The sequence below is a fragment of the Mugil cephalus genome, chromosome 10 (assembly GCF_022458985.1).
Source record: "Mugil cephalus isolate CIBA_MC_2020 chromosome 10, CIBA_Mcephalus_1.1, whole genome shotgun sequence".
NCBI classification, from domain to species: domain Eukaryota; kingdom Metazoa; phylum Chordata; class Actinopteri; order Mugiliformes; family Mugilidae; genus Mugil; species Mugil cephalus.
Window position 1 is genome coordinate 7,549,979 of NC_061779.1, and position 18,945 is coordinate 7,568,923.

Genomic DNA, 18,945 nt, shown 5'->3' on the forward strand with positions numbered 1-18,945 from the left:
TAAAATTCACATTTAATTTTTATGAAAAAAAGAGGAGACTTTTGGGGGACAAAAAAGCAGCCTGAAGGAGACCTTCGGGTCAAAACGATGGTCACGCCTGCAAGCATTTCATTAAAATAAGCTGTACTTTCCACATCGGAGCTACGAGTGTGCATTGCATCTACTGCAACTCTTAATGATATGCATAAGGCTTGACTACAACACAAATCTACTCATGGACAGCTTCTTGAGATGAACCATCTGGTTTTCAAGGGGGTCCAACACAGAAACATAATGCAGCACAGATACAGTCAATTTAAGGTTAACGCCAACAGACACACTGTTTAATCTACTTTTGCTCTTGAATTTTTGATTTTGGTAAGCCAAAAGAAGACTCACGATTCATGCTATTCCTAAGCATGACAGGGCTTACTGTGCCTCATTATTACTGGACACTATTTGAAGGAAGCAGGGTTTTTTTTGGAAACAGTCCCTAAATAATTTACAGGTTGCAGTATTAAGGTCATCAGAGTTAAAACGGGAGCTCCGGTCTTATCTGAAGCGCCCGTCCCCTCTGATAAATTGCCGTGTGTTCAGCCGAGCAGATTAAGGAACTCCTGCTTTGACGCCGTCAAACATTAAAAGAACTCCAAACTGTCAACAGGTCTTTCACAGAAATCTACAGTCATCAATGATCCATCATTACAGTCCTATAAAAACAGATTTCCAGTAGATTAGTGAGCTTGATTTGAGCCGGCAGCGTTGTAGCAGGACAGCGGACGTTGCCGACAGCCAAAGACTTTTATTGATCCCCGGGCTTTCTCGGCTAGACAAGAGAAGCGGGATCAAGTTTCGGCCTGACTTCATGTTATTCCTGCTGAATCCGAACGGAAACAATATACAGTAATAAAGGGGACTTTCATGTCCCCGCGGGTCGTCCTTTAAGTCCAGACTAAAAGCTTTTTAAGGTTTAACGTCAAGCCGCATTCAAGCCAAGAACTCCAAAACGCATGAACTCAAAATTGTTTTGAAGTGTGTTTTTTTTGCCTCCCTGACCACTGTTCATGCACCTTGAGAAGCCCTTCAGCTGTCAAATAAATGCAATGACAGGAGCTCTTGGTGCTGTTAAGCCTTTTCGGAGAGGTGACACACAGGGTTGATGTGCTGTAAACTGTGATGACAGAAAATAAACTTTGCGCAGATTTTTTCTCACAACATGTTTTCTGTGTTTTTTTTTGTTTTGTTTTTTCTGCAGGTGTATGAGAGAGGAACCAACGTGGAGCAGTTCGTGACCCGTTTCCTGCTGAAGGAATCGGCCAATCAGATCCAGTCTCTCCTGAGCTCCGTGGAGAGCGCCGTGGACGCGATTGACGAGCAGCACAGCCAGTCAGGGTGAGCCGCTGGAGCTGGTTCACATGCGTGTGTGTGTGTGTGTGTTGGTCATGACTGTGCACATGTATCATGGCATTACGTGTAAAACCGAGATTGTCAGCGACCATAATGGAAACCAGGCAGTGTTTCAAGCCCAAATCTTCTTTGGTTAAAACATCTGTCGCTCTCACTCACGCACACAGAAACCAATTTTCATCTCTTTTATCACATTTTTATTACCTTCCATCTCACCCTCATTCCTCTTCTCTGCCCACTGTGCTTAAAGCCAATTCTCCAAATCACAATTCTTTCATTGTTCTTTCTCCTCTGTCTTTTTCTCCTTCTGTTCTTATTTTTTATCTAATTTATCTTTTTTCCCCCACCGGCCCCTCCCTCTCTTTCTCCATCCCTCGGTTTATTTCAGTCATCTACCTGCCAAGGTGAGTCCACGGATGCCAGAGAAGCGTTATGAAAACACCGTCCCTGACTACCCCCCTAACAACAGAGTCAGTGCCAGGGAGGCCGTCAGGACCATCAACACTGCTTCAGGTGACGAACAAACTAGCACACACACTAAGACTCACACTCTGGTAGGTGAAGGCCATTTGTCAAGATCTTTTATGATTAGCCTCATATCCCACACTTGTACTGTGGGTATATCACTCTGGGCGGGTAGAAAATCAAACTTTGGCTCAGCAGTTTGTCATCCACTGCAGGGGTGACCACACCGCTTTTGGCTTGCAAACCACTTTTACGATGAGCAAGTCAAAATGATATTGGCACACCTTGTGTAAGTGCATGAACCCTTATGACACAATACAGCTCAATGCATTTGTAATCACTTACCTCACTCTGATGACTTGCATTTCTCTGGTTTCTTACTTAGTCCAGCACACTGTCTCATTTTTATACCCCTTCTTTGGTTGATATAATTTGAAATAAATAAATAAAGTATGGCTGCAGCTAACGACTATTTTGACTATCTAGCGACTAGTAGAATTGAGAATTACACTTCTGTTGTGCTTCAGACAAAACCTCAACAAAGGCTGCTTGATTTTGTGCATATAAATCTAGACTCAGGCTTAATAGGTAAAGTCACTGCCTAAAGGGTTCATGGTTAAATCCCTGGTGCTTGGACCATGTTCTGAGGTGTCCTTGAGCAAGACACTCAGTACGTTTACAGGCACGTGAAAACTGGACAACTTAAACACATTACTCCAACTTATATAAGAGTTCTCCTTATCTGATTAAGAGCCCCAAATAATGCGTCTGGAAATTGATTTTCTTCACCATGTATACGCTCAATGGGACTTTTTACTGGACGACGCGCGTGCGCATGCGCCACAACTGCTGCGATGACCCTGGAACATAACATCCAAGTAAGCTGGTCGCAGAAGAAGGTAAACAGGGCCGGTAAAAGGTGTTAACCGACACATATCGCCACCTAGTGTGGAGGGGGAGGACATGTTTCTGTTAGTTATTAGTTTTTCTCGTTGCATGTAAACTGAGACAAGAACTGTATTCAGAAAGTCGAATTTCGAGCATAACTTCATTGAGCTGTGCATGTAAACGCACTGACTGAATATCCAAACATAACATATCCAAAAAACAAGCTGCAATCCTTTTTTCCATCTTATTTGTTGGATATACCATGGCCATCACAGACATAAATACAAGATCGTTAACCATTTACCAATTACGTTACTCTCTAAGTGAGTAGAAGAAGCCTTTTGCAAATAAATAATGTCAGTGTATTTACAATTATAATGACCACAAGGCATTGGGGTTAAATTATACTCGACACTGTTTATGCCAATTAAAGACAGAATATAATATCTAACATGTTTGCTAATTGGGTAAACACTGAATAAATCTCAAATCTCATTAGGTCAAAAGTGAAAGTTTGAAATGTGTTCACATTAAAACATATAATTATGATTGTAATTTAGGGAACAACAGCCCATTGACGCCATAAAATGTCCTTTTCTGTCTGTGTGGTCTGACTGAGCGACATGCCCAGCTAAGTGAAAAATGGCCATGGAGTGTTTGTAGAAAAAGCCATTATTGATTTAGTAAGCGATCTATAGGACCCCAATTGATCTGCTGTGGTTTAATAAACCAAGCGCTCTCCGTGGCGCTCGCACAGTTGGTCTGTTACACAGGAAGCTGCCCTTGGGTAACGTTCACCTTTTCTCTTTTAAGCACAGAGTTGAAGTTTGTTGCCCTGACAGAATTTTCCAATCTATCTCATGCCATTTAGTGAACTGCGTGTTAAGCCCTATTTGCTTGGGATTAGTTTTAACTGGGGATATGATGTGATTCAAAAATGACCCCCCTACATCTGTGTTTCATGCAGCGCATTCGCTCAGGATACACCAATTTACTATTACATAGATATGTCTCTGCTGCTTTACACTTCAATGCATGTCAGAGGACATTTTACACGTTTTGACAGCTTTAGTTACTTTGTTGTGGTGGTTATTACTGATGCCTCACAGCAGGAATTGAATTTGAATCTAGACCGACTGGGGCCTTTCTGTGTGAGCTTTGCATGTTGTCTTTGTGTCTGTGTGGGTTCTCTCCTGGTACAGCTTCCCCCCACCGTCCAAAGACATGCTCCTTAGGTTCATTGGTGGTTGTAAATTGGCTGTAGGTTTGAGTGTGAATGGTTGTCTGTCTCTTTGTGTTAGCCCTGAGATAAACCGGAGACCTGTCCAGAGTGTACACCGCCGTGACAGCTGGGATAGGCTCCAGCCCCCCCGACAACCCTCTAGAGGACAAGCGGTTACAGAAAATGAACGAACAAAATAAAACATGATGTGATGAGACTCCCCACCTTTGCAGATGAACACATTCATGCTTGCTTTAATGATTTCATCTGTCTAAATGGGTGAAGGAGGCACCTCGACATCTGTCCAAACTTTGATTCATAGCACATTCTTCATAATTCTTGATAAAAAAAAAAAAAAAACTGTAAAAATTGAAACCGTAAATCACAGAGATGCCGATTCCCACTGTATTAGTTTTATCACAGGATCCCTGTCCTTACTTATTACAAATTACCGGTTCCCTGGTAAAACTAGTCCTGTGCAAATAGGGCTTTGGTAACACCTACCTTGTTTTTGTAGATCTCTTGTTTCATTGGGGGTGACATACACATCAGAGTTTGACAATGCTGTCAGATTAGATGGGACGAGGCAGCGGTGTCTCGTTATCCTCACAAAGCACCAACAACAGTCTGCAAATACGTCCTCATGAATGCTACACACTAGTTTAATTTTTGAATGAGATTTTGCACCAGACTGACACTACATGCTCTCATGTGTGCAAGACGTTTTACTACTTTTAACTGTACAGATGTAAGGGTGGGTCTTTGTAAGAAAGCAACTAGGCGAATTTCCTAAAATGTCAGATTCTCTTTTAACCATATCTGAGCGTTCTGACACAGCTGTTACTGCTCCGTGTTACCTGTTAAATCTACAAGAACGAGCTGTAGAATATTCACTTTACATCATGACAACACAACGATTAGAGTCCTTGCCAACAGCTTTATACATGAAAGCTCCTGAATTATTGATTAAAGCGCCTTAGGGGGGAAAAAGAAAGATTTTCTTTTTAGTGGAGTTGTATTTCTTTTACACAACATTCTGCTGGATTCCCGGTCCTTGATCTTTGATCCAGACACCGCTACAAATACTTTGACTGAGACGATATTAGCTAGAGATGACCCAGACCTCTGACAGTGACATAATGGTCTAATAAAGCTAAACCAACGTGCTGCTAGGTGATAAAGTAGCTCCCAGTGGATAGAGTTGATGTCTGTGTAACACACTGATGCCTTCCTAGTTTTATATCCAAAACATACAACATAAAGTGCAGAAGACGGTCGGTGAAATAAAAATCTACGCCATTGTCTCTGTTTCTCCGTGTTCGTCTGAGATGAATATTAAAAATAATAAATGAATAAATGATTAGAAAGCTTCTTCCATAAACCAGTGGACCTTCATACCTAATGAAGATGCTGCACTAAAAGCAACAACCTACTATGTTTAGACTTTTCAGTTTTGCTTTTTTCTCTCATTGAAAGTGAACGGTCAAAGCCGTGCATTTTCCAAAGTGCATTTTCTATACAGCTGCCACTTTAGAAATAAAAGGAAATAAAGTCTGCTCTCTAATCTGACTAAAATTGCTTCAATTAGAAGATTCTCTGAAGCAGCTGTCTATCCAATTACAAATACTATACATAAGCAGTTTCATTTGACACAGACGTGGTCTTCAATGAAGATATAGCCCAGAGTTTGTGCTGCACAAAGATACTGTTTTATTATTGTTATTCTTAGTTTTGAACCTTAGGTTCTGTGTTTTTTTTTCTATAGTCTACACAAAAAAATTTAATTATTGCTTTGCAGCACAGCAGCTTTTCCTGTTCTGTTCTTTTGTTTCTGTTCTCAAGCATCAAAGTGCAGAAAGAAATAACGGGTTATACACAGGTGACATTCAAAAGTTTGGTGGCAGAGATATGCACCGCTCTGATCTGGAGGAACTGAAAAAAGTTTCTTCAAGTTCCAGCTCTGTGTAGACTAAAGCTCGATTCATGACTGGTACAAAGCCGACGGCTCAAACTGACTGATCTCTCAGCTCTTCTTCTTTCCAAACGTCCAAACGTCTGTCACTTCTGTCTTCTGGTTAGAGGCTTACATACAAGAATATGTTTGAATTTACTACAGAGGGAGAAAAGGCCGTTGAGCCACATAGTGCAGACACAGGCCTGGACGTGTTTCTGCTGCAAAATAACGGAGACAAACCGGCCTCCTCCTGTGTGTCGTCTGTTAAACTCTTGATCTACTTTAAAATCTGAGTTGCCAGATTCATCTGCTGGGCTGCCACGAGGTTCAGTGCCTTTCTTCAGAGCGCTAGACAGTCAATATGACAGATGGCCGTACACACAGGATCTGGACACTAAACTTATCATTGTGCAGTAAAAAGAAAAAAGAAAATAGGCCCTCATTTCACCAAACGTTTGCACGTGGCGGCTGTGAGCGACTATTAACGAGGATCAGGTTTGAATTCTGCACAAAGCAGAAAATCGGTTATTAGCGGCTATTCACCACCAGAACGACGAGAAGTTTTAAAGTGATGCTTGATTGCTGCTTTACATGGCTTGTTTGGGAATTTCAGCCTCAGTGTTCCTGGGCTTTGTGCAGCCTTTCATGCTCTGATGAGGATATTTTTGCAAGTTGCTGCGGCTATTAACATGCATTTGCCAGTTTTGGGCGCAAAATATTCAGTTGATTAGACATTTTTTATATATATTTTTTTAATTTCGAGGTGAAATTTAAAAAGAGCCTATTCAGTCTCCAGGTGAAATCCTGTGTTTGTATGATTATGTTTACAGCAGTTACACGGCCACCCTACTGTTGCACATGTTTGAAATAAAAAAAAAAAGAATATTTGAACTGAGCTGAATATTAAATGCAAAATGATAATAATCATGCATATTTTTAAATAGCCCTATTCTATTTAGTGCTTCATACCAGATGCAAAGGACATGTTATTGTCATGTGCAAAGTTGAATTAAAATCTTTTTAACTAGATTTCCTACTGGATTGGATCAGCTGCTCCTTACCACTGTAATTATTCTATAATACGAATATATTTTATAATATATAATACATTCAATGAAACATATAATGAATAGAGATTCAGGCTTTAAATTACATCTTGATGTGAATCCAGCCTTTCACACTCTTTGTCAGCATCTCTTACCTCGTGCCTTATCTTTCTTTCTCCCCCACCTCCCTCCCCCCTTCCTTCTATACCGTAGGCTGTAAAGCAGCACTGACAGCTCAGGTCCTTGATGTCAGCTGCGCTTTGTCTTCTGTCAGGACAAGACGATTGATTAATGACTCCTTAAAATCCTCTCTCCCCCGCTTACAGCCACAGTATGTGCACATACGAAGTTTTTCCCATCGCCATAAAAGGACGTATAGGGAGGCGTGCGTGGCGTGGCGCTTTTCACTGTGGACCGATCAGACAATTGTTACTAAATGACAGGCAGAGATTGGAGGGAGCTGGCGACGACAAAGCAGTGTGTGGGAGATGAGTGGAGAGTAACAGGGGGAAAGAGAATGAGAAGCTAAAAATATCCACCGCGAACTTTTGAAGTCAAGCAGCTCGTTCTGCTCCATGTTGTTGCTTTGTGCAACGCTCCAGTGCATCTCTGCTCTATGTGCTTAGTGGAGAGAGTTAATTGTAAATGAACTGTAGTTTATTGTTAAGGGCTTGAGTAGTGTGTGTACGTACACGGGTAAGCTACAGGGGCGTGTGTCTGATCTCGTGAAAAACACTCACGTTCTTTGACATAAGCCGTCTGTCTGTAAAGGGACGTTTTGAGCCTTAGTTGATAGTTCATTAAGCCACTACAGTGGATTTTTGTATTCAGTCTTTTTAGCCGCTCCGTCCTCAGGTGCCGGCTCTGGGGACAGAGTTTTAATCTTGCGGTAAAACTCCAGCTCTGTCCTCAGAACCGGCATGATTAGCTTGGAGGCGTGTTGTTGCAGCCAACTTTAGCCTAACCTTTAACCGCATCCGACACCGGCTTCCATAAACTGGATGAATCACGTTTAGCTTCTCTTAATGTGTTCAGTGGAAATAAGTCCCCTTTCAGTGGAGCCATGATAACTGTCATATTTTACCTCTGTAAATATTTAATGATTAGTTTTTATCTGCAGATTAGACATTTCGTTACTGCTTGCACTGTGCAGTAAACGGATAATCTGGAATTTAGACCTCATATAACGTCTGTTAAACATGCAATAGAAGAAAGAGTTTTATCTTTTTTCATTATATCTTTAGCAATATTTGATATTCACTGGCTCAGTTTGTTCAGTAAAATAAAGAAAAGTTAAGCTTAAATATATTAAGCCTTTGCATTTTCTAATGAATGTCAAGATTGAATTGCTTCAACGTATTGAATAGTGAAGACTGAGAGCGTTATTTATTTTTTTTTCTTTCTGTACAAGCTCTTCTGGGACTAAGAAGATTACAGGCCAATTAGATGTTAATATTCGATGTTACGGTTGAGAGAACACACACATTGTTAATTAATTCCTTCGACTTTTGTTTTGTGCTTTTGGTTTTGGAACACTTAAAACACAACGGTCTCGGTAAATATCTGGAGTCTATCTGACTACGACGCCATACAAGAGGAAATCCAGAACATCCTGTGCTACGCTATGATCGAATAGTTGCTGACTCTCAGTTCCACATTTTCTTGTTTACTGCTATGATCCTGCAAACAGTTTGCAGAGTGGCTGTAGCCTGTAGTTTCTGTCATTGCTTTAGTTTTCAGCCATCACTGGTTTGATCCCGTCTGAGTTCACCTAAACCCCCCAACACTGCTCCACGCGTGCTCGCTTTGATGAGTTAAATGCAGACAGCAAATTCCTTGTATGTGCGAACATAAACACACGGCAAATGAAGCAGATTTGATTTTGTCAACATCGTGAAATATCAGATATCAAAAAGTTCCCAGATGATGCGTTTATCTTGGGCGTCTCTGGTGTTGGAGATGGATGAGTTGGCCAGTGCACGGAGGGCCCTCATCCTATTAATGTACTTTCAGTAAACATTGATTTACTTATTACCCTATCATCTGTACCTTACATTGTATCTGCTTTCATATTTTGCATCATTTTCCAGCAGCTTCCTTTTCTCCTCAGCAAAATGAAATCTGCTGCTAATAAAAAAGTCTAAAATTACATAATAAGTTCTGTTTATCTACAGAAACTCTTTGTCAAGAAGAAAAGGTTTTAACAATTCACCACTTAAACAAGGCAGTTTATCTGTAGACAGAACAATATGTACGTTTCTCAGCTTTGACTGATTAGTTCCAGCACACTGTGTTTTAAACCTTTGTCTTTCATTAGTTTTTGGATGTTTTTTCTCTTCTGGCTCTCATTCTTGGACTTGGAACATGACATGGATTGAAGAATTGGAAAATGTCAAACCTAATCCAATAAACTAGAAAATTTCTTTCATCACTAAGCAAGTTTTAAAGATCGATGCATCATCACCAGATTTCACCAGGAACTTCCTGATGTATGGCACAAAATGGAAAATAATCACTCATTTTAGATGATTTAAAATTATAAACAAGGAAAAAGGCCGTCATTAATTCAGTGTTACAGATAATGATGCTGCAATAACAGTTTTTGCGACAGATTTTTAGGTGATTTACTAGTGGAAGAATCAACATTACTTACTCAACATTTGATCTTTTTTTTTTTTTTGTGCATGGTGAAAAAAACTCCTCTCATTTTATTCATGGATTGCCCTAATACTTGTCCTAGTATTAGTATACTAATACCGAATGTGGTTAGAAACAAAATGTCACAGTCATTTCTTTTCTCTGTATCGTTTGAAACAGGCTCCACAATGAAACCTGAAGGCCGGGGGACTAGACACATATTCTGATAAGAATTTGACTGTTTCATATCTACACATTTACTTTTTAACATTCAGAACTCTTCTGAAGATCTTTGGTAATGGTAGGTCTGTCACAAAATGCGAAAATGACTGAAAAACCTGAATCTAAACATCAAAAATGTTGAATCCTCTGAAGAGAGAATCAGTGAGTTGAACGCTTAATGAAAATAAAACCATTCATTGATGTACGAAGGTCACTATACATGAGTATGATCGTGATTATAGTTCAATAAATGCTTAATATGGAATGTTCTGTTTATAATTTACTGTTTAGCCAAAGGATTATATCAGAAAATAATGACAAACCACACAAATGATTTATACTTGCGATGAACGTAAGGATTTCTTGGATGACTAGGCAGATTCAAAACCCCCTTCACTATGCAACTAAACCAATATCATTGGATTCTAGGATGGAAATAATCATAGTGTTTTATTATCATAATTATTATTATTTCATAGACTGGTGTAAATGTTTTCCAATAAAACATGAACAGATGAGTCAGAACAAACATTTGTATCTAATTCACTCAATTTGAGAGACAGCGACATGACAGTGGACCTTTTTTCCTGTGATTCATGCAACCTCATTTGGATACTGACAGGGAATTGAAAGTTAAATTAGGTAAATGTGGAATAACTCAAATCAGGTTTAATTGAGGAGAAAGCCAACAGAGACCCCACCACCACCACCCGCTGCTCGATTTGAATACTGTAATTCCTCTCACACTTTTATAATTGACTGGTCCGCTTATTTTCCAAGTCCATCGAAATGACCACCGGACTTATCTCCAACTGTGTCCATGACAACGGGCTTCGCTTTATTTGATGAGCACGTGCGTGTGTTTAGGGTGGAGGGAAGAAGCTTCTAATTGACTTGCTGTTAAAGCTTTTAATGAAGAGTAGGCAGCTTGCTCTCCAATTAGCTGTGAGGGGGCCATCAGGGGATGAAAAGAGGCCAAGCGGCTCGGGAGGGGGGGGTGAAGACGGAGAGGGTGAAGGGTAGGATGAAACCGAGGAAGAGAAGAGCATTAGAGGGGGTGTAAGACGATAAGAGAGGCATCCGTCTAAAGGGAAGTTTAATGACGTGCAATCAAAATGTTTTTAGTGTTCTGTCCTTTCTTTTAATTGTACGAACACACGCAGACAATCAACCATCATCATCACCAACGACTGTAAAGAACAAAATAATTTATTTTTTCCCCATTGGACTATAGTGGCTAGTGAATACTCTATAAAGGTTTTTAATTTTACCGCCATTTAATTAGTGACATTGTAAACAGATAAATAATTGCTCTGAAAATAATAATTACGGTAAACAGATTAAGAGCTTTGTGTAGAAGAAGACGGACTCTGCGTTGTAATAATTCTGCATCGAGGACTGAGCCAGATTCCACAGGACGTTGCTGTTTTGTTGTTTTCCTATTTGGCGGGGGGAGACCTTTCAATTAAGGAGTGCATGGGGTTAGATTTCACACTCTGGAAACGTGCCCAGCTACTTCAGGCCCACGAGAACACAGAGCTATGGTTCACTGTGTTTCATAGATTGTTCAAAGTCTAAATGTTAAATTTGACAAAATAACCGTGCCAGCTTGCTGTTAGGGTTTGTTTATTGTTTATTGGATGACCATTAGTTATCGCCATGGTGACGACTCATTCACAGACAAATAAAATCATAGTTTATTGTCCATCAACCAAAAATATATTAATACAACCGTATAAGACCCCAAAATATGGTGTTAATAGTTATGCTTAATTAAAAATATGATTTCGTTTTACTGTTGGCTTAGTTTGTATCTCTTTCCTTCTCTTGACCCGTGGACACATAGAGTAAACACCAATCAGTCCTATGGGTTGAGGGGAGGGGCTTGATACTTGATCAATTTGGGATCTAGTGAATTTGGAGGTCAGGTCAACACCTTTTGCTTTGTTTTTTGAAACCTTGTCTAAGTAGCATCCATACAAATGAATGCCTGGTCCAAAAGTTACACAACAAATCATTGTATTGTCACAAGATGGTGAATGTTATTTACTTCTCCTGTCAGTGGTCATAATGTTGTGGCTGATTGGTATGTCATGCTTAGATTTAAAAAAAAAAAAAGTTCTTGATTTGGGTTTTAAAAAGTACTTAAAAGAAGAAAATGAAAGAATTTGGAATGTCAGACTGACCCATCCAGCCACCCCAACCTCCTCTCGCTTTAGACAAAAGTTTAATTCAGTTTAAAAACGTCTTCCCAGCGCTTAATACAAACTATTGTATTAACAACAATACAGTTTCTAAATTATCTCAGCCCTAGTTTTTAATTTCTCTTGGGCCGTTTTGTATACCTTGTCTATTAAATGTGCTACCAATTAAAACTGTCGCGAAGAAGACTTAATTCTTCTCTGATGAAACATGAGTTTATATCTCTCCATTTTATTCCTGGGATTTTAATAAAGCATCAAAGCAAATTATGAACATGCTCTCCTGTCCCGGCGGATTTTTTTTTTTTTTTTTTTTTTTCTGCTTAAAAAGTAAACATTTTGTGGCAGGATGAAATATTACTGGACGACCAAAGCTAATTAGGAGGAACGATGTGTGGTTAGGCGCGTTAAAATCACACTGGAACGAGGCCCAATTAAACCGAACCCCTCAAAGGGGCTTCCTGCCCATTCGTTTATTTCTTTACTGTCTTTGAACAGGCCAAGTTTCTTCCGATAATTGCCTATTTATCGACCTCTTTCTAAGTCCCAATTGACATGAAATATTCATGACGCAAGAATGGAAATGAAAAGTAACAGACAAGGAGGACAGAGCAGGAATGGTGTAGCATTTGGTCGTAACATTTTTATTTATTTTTTTTTATGTTCTCTGCAGGACTCTCCCCGTGTAAAAGAGCTTTTATTGTGCTCACTGCAGTTTATCAGCCACACGTGAGGCGTCAGGAATCACTGTATCACTCTACAGTCAAATATATCACCATCTGTGGCCCCTCCACTGGTCCAGAGCTCTGCTACATTATTGATGATGATGTAAATGATTTGATTAACATACTGTGAAACCTAATAACTATATAAATTGACAGTATATTCATGAATTAGATTTTTATTCCCAGGTGTGAAGGACATAAATATTCTAACAGTGAGTGACATGACAATCTGTTTGGCTCTGGAAATAACATTTTACTCTCTGTGCAACACATTTCAGTAGAATTTTTAATCTAGCTGCATTAAACCAGGAACGAGCGATTCAAGCGAGTCAGGCATAACATTATGACCACCTCCCTAATATTGTGTAGGTCTCCCTTGTGCCTCCAAAACAGTTGTGATTCAGCAGAGAATAAACATGGGCCTTCTGGGGGGGGCCTTTGGGTCCTATGGGTTGAGGGGAGGGGCCTCTGTGGATCTGTGGGTCTGGTCTAGGTTTATTGTTATTTATTTGTTTGAAAGGGACAGTGCACGTTAATGAACAAACATACAGTAATGTAAACATGCCGGATTAGAGCAGAAATGCTAATATCCATCTGTGTAACACTATAACAACACAATAATACATAAAGGGAAAAAGGGAAAAGCAACAATGAAAACAAACAGATGTAATAAGCAGACAAGCTGGGTGCTGCATGTCTAAGTGACATCCATACAAATGCAGAAGTCCAGAAGTTTCCCAGCAGAACACTGAATTCTTCCAAGATGTTCGATTTTATTTACTTCTCCTGTCTGTGGTCATAATGTTGTGGCTGATTGGTGTATTTACACACTGTATTTAGACTGTGTGCATATGTGTGTGTTCCAGGTGCAGTCGAAGTGAGAAAAGAAGGTCTGGAGGCTCAGATCAACCGTCTGGCTGAACTGATTGGACGACTGGAGAATAAGGTAAAGAACACACATTTAGGAGGAGACTGTGTTATTCACTAAAGGCTTATTGTGACCAAAACCACGACATACCTAACATCACCATGTCATGACAGGAATTATTTCAATTATTGTCAATTTTTAAAAAAAAATCTACAAACATTTCTTATCTGTAAAAACACATCCACTTCAGTGCTGTAAAAACCATCCTGCTGCAGAAAAGAAAACACGATTTAAAGCACCTCAGCTGCCCTGCATTAAAACATTAAACACAAAACCTCAGCTTCAAGCACTATTTACAAAACGGTTTTACCTGTGCTCAAAACCAAACACTGCTCTCAAATCATAAACAAAGTGATCAAGCAGTCAGTAAACAATACACCAAAAAATAAAAAACACATTGTTCAAAACATATAGTTCTCAGGGAGAAGTACATTTTTATTCTCAAAACTATTTTCATATTTTTCTGTCATTTTCTGTCTTTTGACGAATATAAAACATGTTCTATCATAGTATCGTAGCACAAACTTGATCAGAAATTACTCCGCTTTGCTCTTTGCAGTTTTTGTCCTTCCTCCTCCTTGTACCCGTCTTTTTACAGTACTGTACTCTGCATCTCACAAACTTGTCCTTTGTTTGTTTGATACCGGTCAACTATTGTTGCTCGAATTTCATCAGATTTTTCCACTCTTTGTCTTCCTCTTCCTCTTCCTCTTCCTCTTTGCCCACCTCGCATACGCACTCGTCCTCTCACATTGTTTCTTCTGTCCATCCAAGACTTTCTCCTTCACACCTTCAACCTGTTTGCTCTCTGACCTGCTTATATTGGTTTTGTCACATGATTTGAAACGAGTGACATCACTTTTGAGTGGTTGTGTTTAATCAGTGACATGTGTTCTCTATTTGCATTTGATTGTTGCCACTTGTGTTTACCAGTATGGATGACATGTGCGTTAGAGTGCAGAATGTGTTTCGAGGATGAGAATGTTTTTAGAGTTCTGCTGAAAAGTCCAAGTTAGATCTGCAAATTGTGTTTCACCATGTGAAATGGTTTAAGGTAGTGACGACAGACACAATTAACTAAATGAGATCAGGCAACTGCGAACTTTGTTCAGCCAATGGCTTTTTGTGTTTTAGCATTTGAGATAAACTGTAACTTGTTTTTAAATCTGGCTCAAAACTATGAGGCCCAGATGTTTGAGTGTCGGACCTATTTAAAGATTAACATTCAGAGAACAATCCCTGTGTCTGAGGATTTTCTAGCCACTCATTTATAGAACACTATAGCTAATTCTCCTGGTTGCATAAATACAACTGTACGTCCTTATAGTGGTTGGAGAGGCTGTGTTGGGACTGTTACATCACAGGCTTATATCATCCTATGTTTATTACTGAGGTGCCTTAAGCAAAGCACCCAGATCCCACACAGCTCCCAGGGTGGTAACTCTCTACTAGTGCACACACTGATGTGGTTGAATGCAGAGAAAGAATTTCCCCGTGGGGGATCAATAACAGTAAAATTATGTTATAATGATTCTCTTATTTTTACGTTTACGTTCTAGGGAGTTAATCCATAAAAGCCTAAAAACCAGCCTTTGGGTGTTGATCTCAAAAGTCATTGCCGCATCCTGGATGAGGTCGATTGTTTTAAAGAACTGCTGTTATTTGCAGCTGTTCCTAAACTGGACAGGATACATAGATACTAGCGTTTCCTTTACCCCTTTAGAAGGATGCACAGCCTGGCACGTTTACTGAGGAGGTGTTACTACTTGGATTAAAATGGATTTAGCAATGTAGACTTTATATAGGTGACATTAAATTTGGTTGAAGTTGCTTATTGTTAGAAAGGGTTCAATAACAACAGTGTAATTGACTCATTGTTTTAAAACTGTTAGTCACTCTCCACTGAATTTGCGATCATTTTTTAAATTTACAAGATTAGCTGCTGGTCTAAGGAGCTAATACACGCAAAGACATTAATTGTAGCTTGTAACGTAGCATCAATACTAAGTAATTTTGTTTGTCTGACCTTTATGAGGCGAATATTTAACATCCATGCAGACACAACGCCCGCAAGAATGGCTTCTGTAATGGATGAAGTAGTTTCTTCACTGAGTGTATTTATATAAGTTGTAATAAAACCTGACTTCAACCATTAAACACATGGACTGATGCGGTCCTGCTGGTTCTCCTATTTTATTTATTTATTTTTTTAAGTCCTCTATCAGCCGCAAACAGCTGCAAGCCAGTGATCTTATCCTCATAATATACTTTATATTTTTTCTCTTACCAAGTTGTCAGCATGTGGGGGGATTTGGAAGTTTGATATGTTACTATTGGCCAAATTGGGCGCAGCAAAGCAACATTCATAAGCTGAAGGTCTGCAGAGGACACGGGAAAAGAAAGTGAAGCAGAAGGAGAAAATGAAAGACACTCGGGGTTAATGAGGAGCTGGGGGTAAGGAGTTAATTAACACAAAGTTAAGAGAGGCAACGATGGAGGGAGACAATAAAAAGATTCTTTTTCTTCTTTCATTTCTTTGTCTTTGTAGCAGCTCTGTGGCCCGAGATACCACCTCCTCCTCCTCCTCCTATTCCTCCTCTTTCTCTTCTCCCATCTCTCACCTCCATCCTTGACTCCCCCCGCCACTTTCCACTTTCTTCCCCCCCTTGTTTGTCGCTCCGTTCCTCTGCATTGCCCGCGTCTCATCCAGTGCTGAACATGTTAAGGCTAATGGAGCCCCAGCAGACTCAGCTGTCTCTGGGAGGGCCAGCCACCACGGCAAAAAGGGCTAAGAATAACAAAACGCTCTCTAAGCTGCCATGGGGGGAAGGAAGACAAGGAAGACATGGGAGGAAAAGAGGGGAAAGATGAGATGAGAAGAAGAAATTAAACGTGCATCACCAACCATTATTTCTCTTTAGAAACGACCTTTAGCCCTTGACCCTTGGTGGTAATTTATCCAACAAATTACCAGCTTGTTTAAGTTAAACTGTTTCGCTCAGTTGGGTGAGCTACGTTTTGTCAGGAATGATTGAAACACCTTTGAGTCAAAGGATTGATCAATAATTGCCTGCGACCTCCAAGCCCTGAAGAGAGCCCATTACTCTATCTGTCCAGAGGCTGCCTTGTTTACAGTTAAGTAGAAAATAAATCTTCCTACACTTGACTAAACACAAGACAGATCTGACGTTTACCTGTTGAGACAGCAATAGAAACGCATCAGGCATCATTGCTTCTCTTTTTCACTGCTTAAAGTTATGGATGAGGGATGACAGTGACGGTACATGCGTCTATCCATTATTTTTACATCTCATCAGGAAGCTAAGTCTGAAGAGACGTCTATTAGTCTGGGAAAGCTCCTATCAGTGAGGCAGTATCTGTTAAAAATGAAATAAGAATAAAATTTATGTTAAGTTATGCTTAATTAAGTTAAGCAATGCTTGCAAATTACTCATTCGTTGTCAGTAGCCATACAAGAAAAAAAATGCAAATACAAGAGAAGACGAGAGAGAAGAGGTGGTAACCACTTTAATGGGCTGATAAATACTTTACTATAGCATTATAACAGTAAGATGGAAAATCACAAAGGCTCAAATGATTAGATAGATATTAGATTAGATAGATACGTTTTAATGAATCGGTAAAAACATGATGAGGAATCTGAATGTAGTTTTTGGCTCGAACACAAGAAATATTTTGCATCTCATGTAAGAAGAAAAGTCAAATTATTCAGAGTCACGAAGTTCAGTGGGTCGTTTTGCTTAGCTTAGCTTAAAGACTTTAAAAGAAGCGAAACATCTGTCCCAGTCTGAAATAAAAGATGTAAAAACTTCTGAAACTTAAAGATAACTTACTTATTTTAGCTTTTCTGCTTTAGGGCAAGATCCATTTTGGCACAAAACCCTCTACAAAATTGAACAACTTACACGCGATGAGCTAATTAGCCTTATAGATGCTGTTAGCTACAGTAGCTTGGTCTCCTTGTTTGCAATCCTCATGCAAAGCCAGTCAGCTGTTATCTGTAACTTTGTATCTCACAAAACTCAAAAACGTCCGTTATAAAACTCCAAAAAGATTTAGATAATTCTGAGGCTACAAATGATTTTTCCCCCTCAGGTTTTTAGCTCTCAAGACAATGTGTTAAATTGGGATTCAGATGAAAGATTTCAGAGATGGCTTTGGTTATTATCCAAACCTCATGCTCACTTAGTTCGTGAAGGCGTTGCAAGGTTGCTGCATTTTCATGTAATTGTCCGTGTTTGGTGAAAGATTTTATTTCAGAATATAAAAGAAAATAAAGTGCCCATAAAATTACCCTTCCACTGACAGCAGAGAATAGCAGAAAATCACTGTGCAGAGGGCGGAGGGTGCAGGGTGGGCCCGTTATGGGGCTACAAATAGGTCACCAAACTTTTATGATGGAAAGTGTGTTCTCAGAATAATAAGAAGAGAGAAAAGCACATGAATAAACTGCTCGGGGACATTTTTAGAAGACCAGGTAGAAACGAAAGCTACAGAAAGTTTGGGGAGGCGTCTCCCACGTGTCTTTGTCTCTGGCCTTGCCCGAGTGTATTACCTGCGCGAATCGTGGGTATTAAGACCGTGCAGGTGTCTGGAAGGGGAAATGATATGATCACACTCCGTCGGAGAGAGTCGTGAATTGTTTACTGAATGAATAATAAACCACATACACCCTGAGTGTTGTTTTACCTGGCGAGATGAAAATAGTGTCTTTCGTTGGCGCATCTGCTCTGTGATAACACACTGGAAATCCTGTTACCTGCCTCGCACCGACACAGCCGTCCTCAAAGTGGCAGATTCGTGCTGCTCGGTTTCAATTTCAGAGGCTCCTGCTGTATTTTTGGGTGGTTTTGCTTGAAAAATATTCTATATTACTCTCCAAGGGCTGCAGACAAAATAATGTGTTTCTCCCCCTGAAAGGGAAGATACCAGGATGATAGGCTTTGATTGTAGGTGCAGACCTGGTGTAGGTCACACTGAGGCAAGAGTAGAGACAAGCATAAAGACACAGCTTTGGTTTTTTTGTTTTTCCATAAGGAAAATGTAAAGTTTTCTTTGATAACTTTAACTGCGCGGTCATTTAATGTAAGATTTTCAAGCTTTTATGAAGTAAAGAAGAGCAAACGTCACAAAAGCAAGGCCTTCAAAGATCCCTGTTTTGTCAAAGTTGCTGTAGTCCCAGAGATATTCCGTCGCCATCTGTGCAATGAAAATATTCAGCACACTCTCACAACCCAAGTCACAGAATTT

At 39.8% G+C, this 18,945-nt stretch overlaps 1 protein-coding gene across 2 annotated transcripts in view; it reads left to right on the top strand.

Annotated features, from left to right (window-relative positions):
* necab2 (N-terminal EF-hand calcium binding protein 2) overlaps positions 1–18,945 on the top strand; it is a 129,466-nt gene that overhangs the window by 66,883 nt on the left and 43,638 nt on the right. For both annotated transcript variants that reach the window (XM_047596425.1, XM_047596426.1), the window contains exons 6-8: positions 1,235–1,371; positions 1,775–1,899; positions 13,613–13,692. In XM_047596425.1, coding sequence (XP_047452381.1) covers positions 1,235–1,371; positions 1,775–1,899; positions 13,613–13,692 — 342 coding nt within the window. The remainder of the gene's footprint in view (positions 1–1,234; positions 1,372–1,774; positions 1,900–13,612; positions 13,693–18,945) is intronic.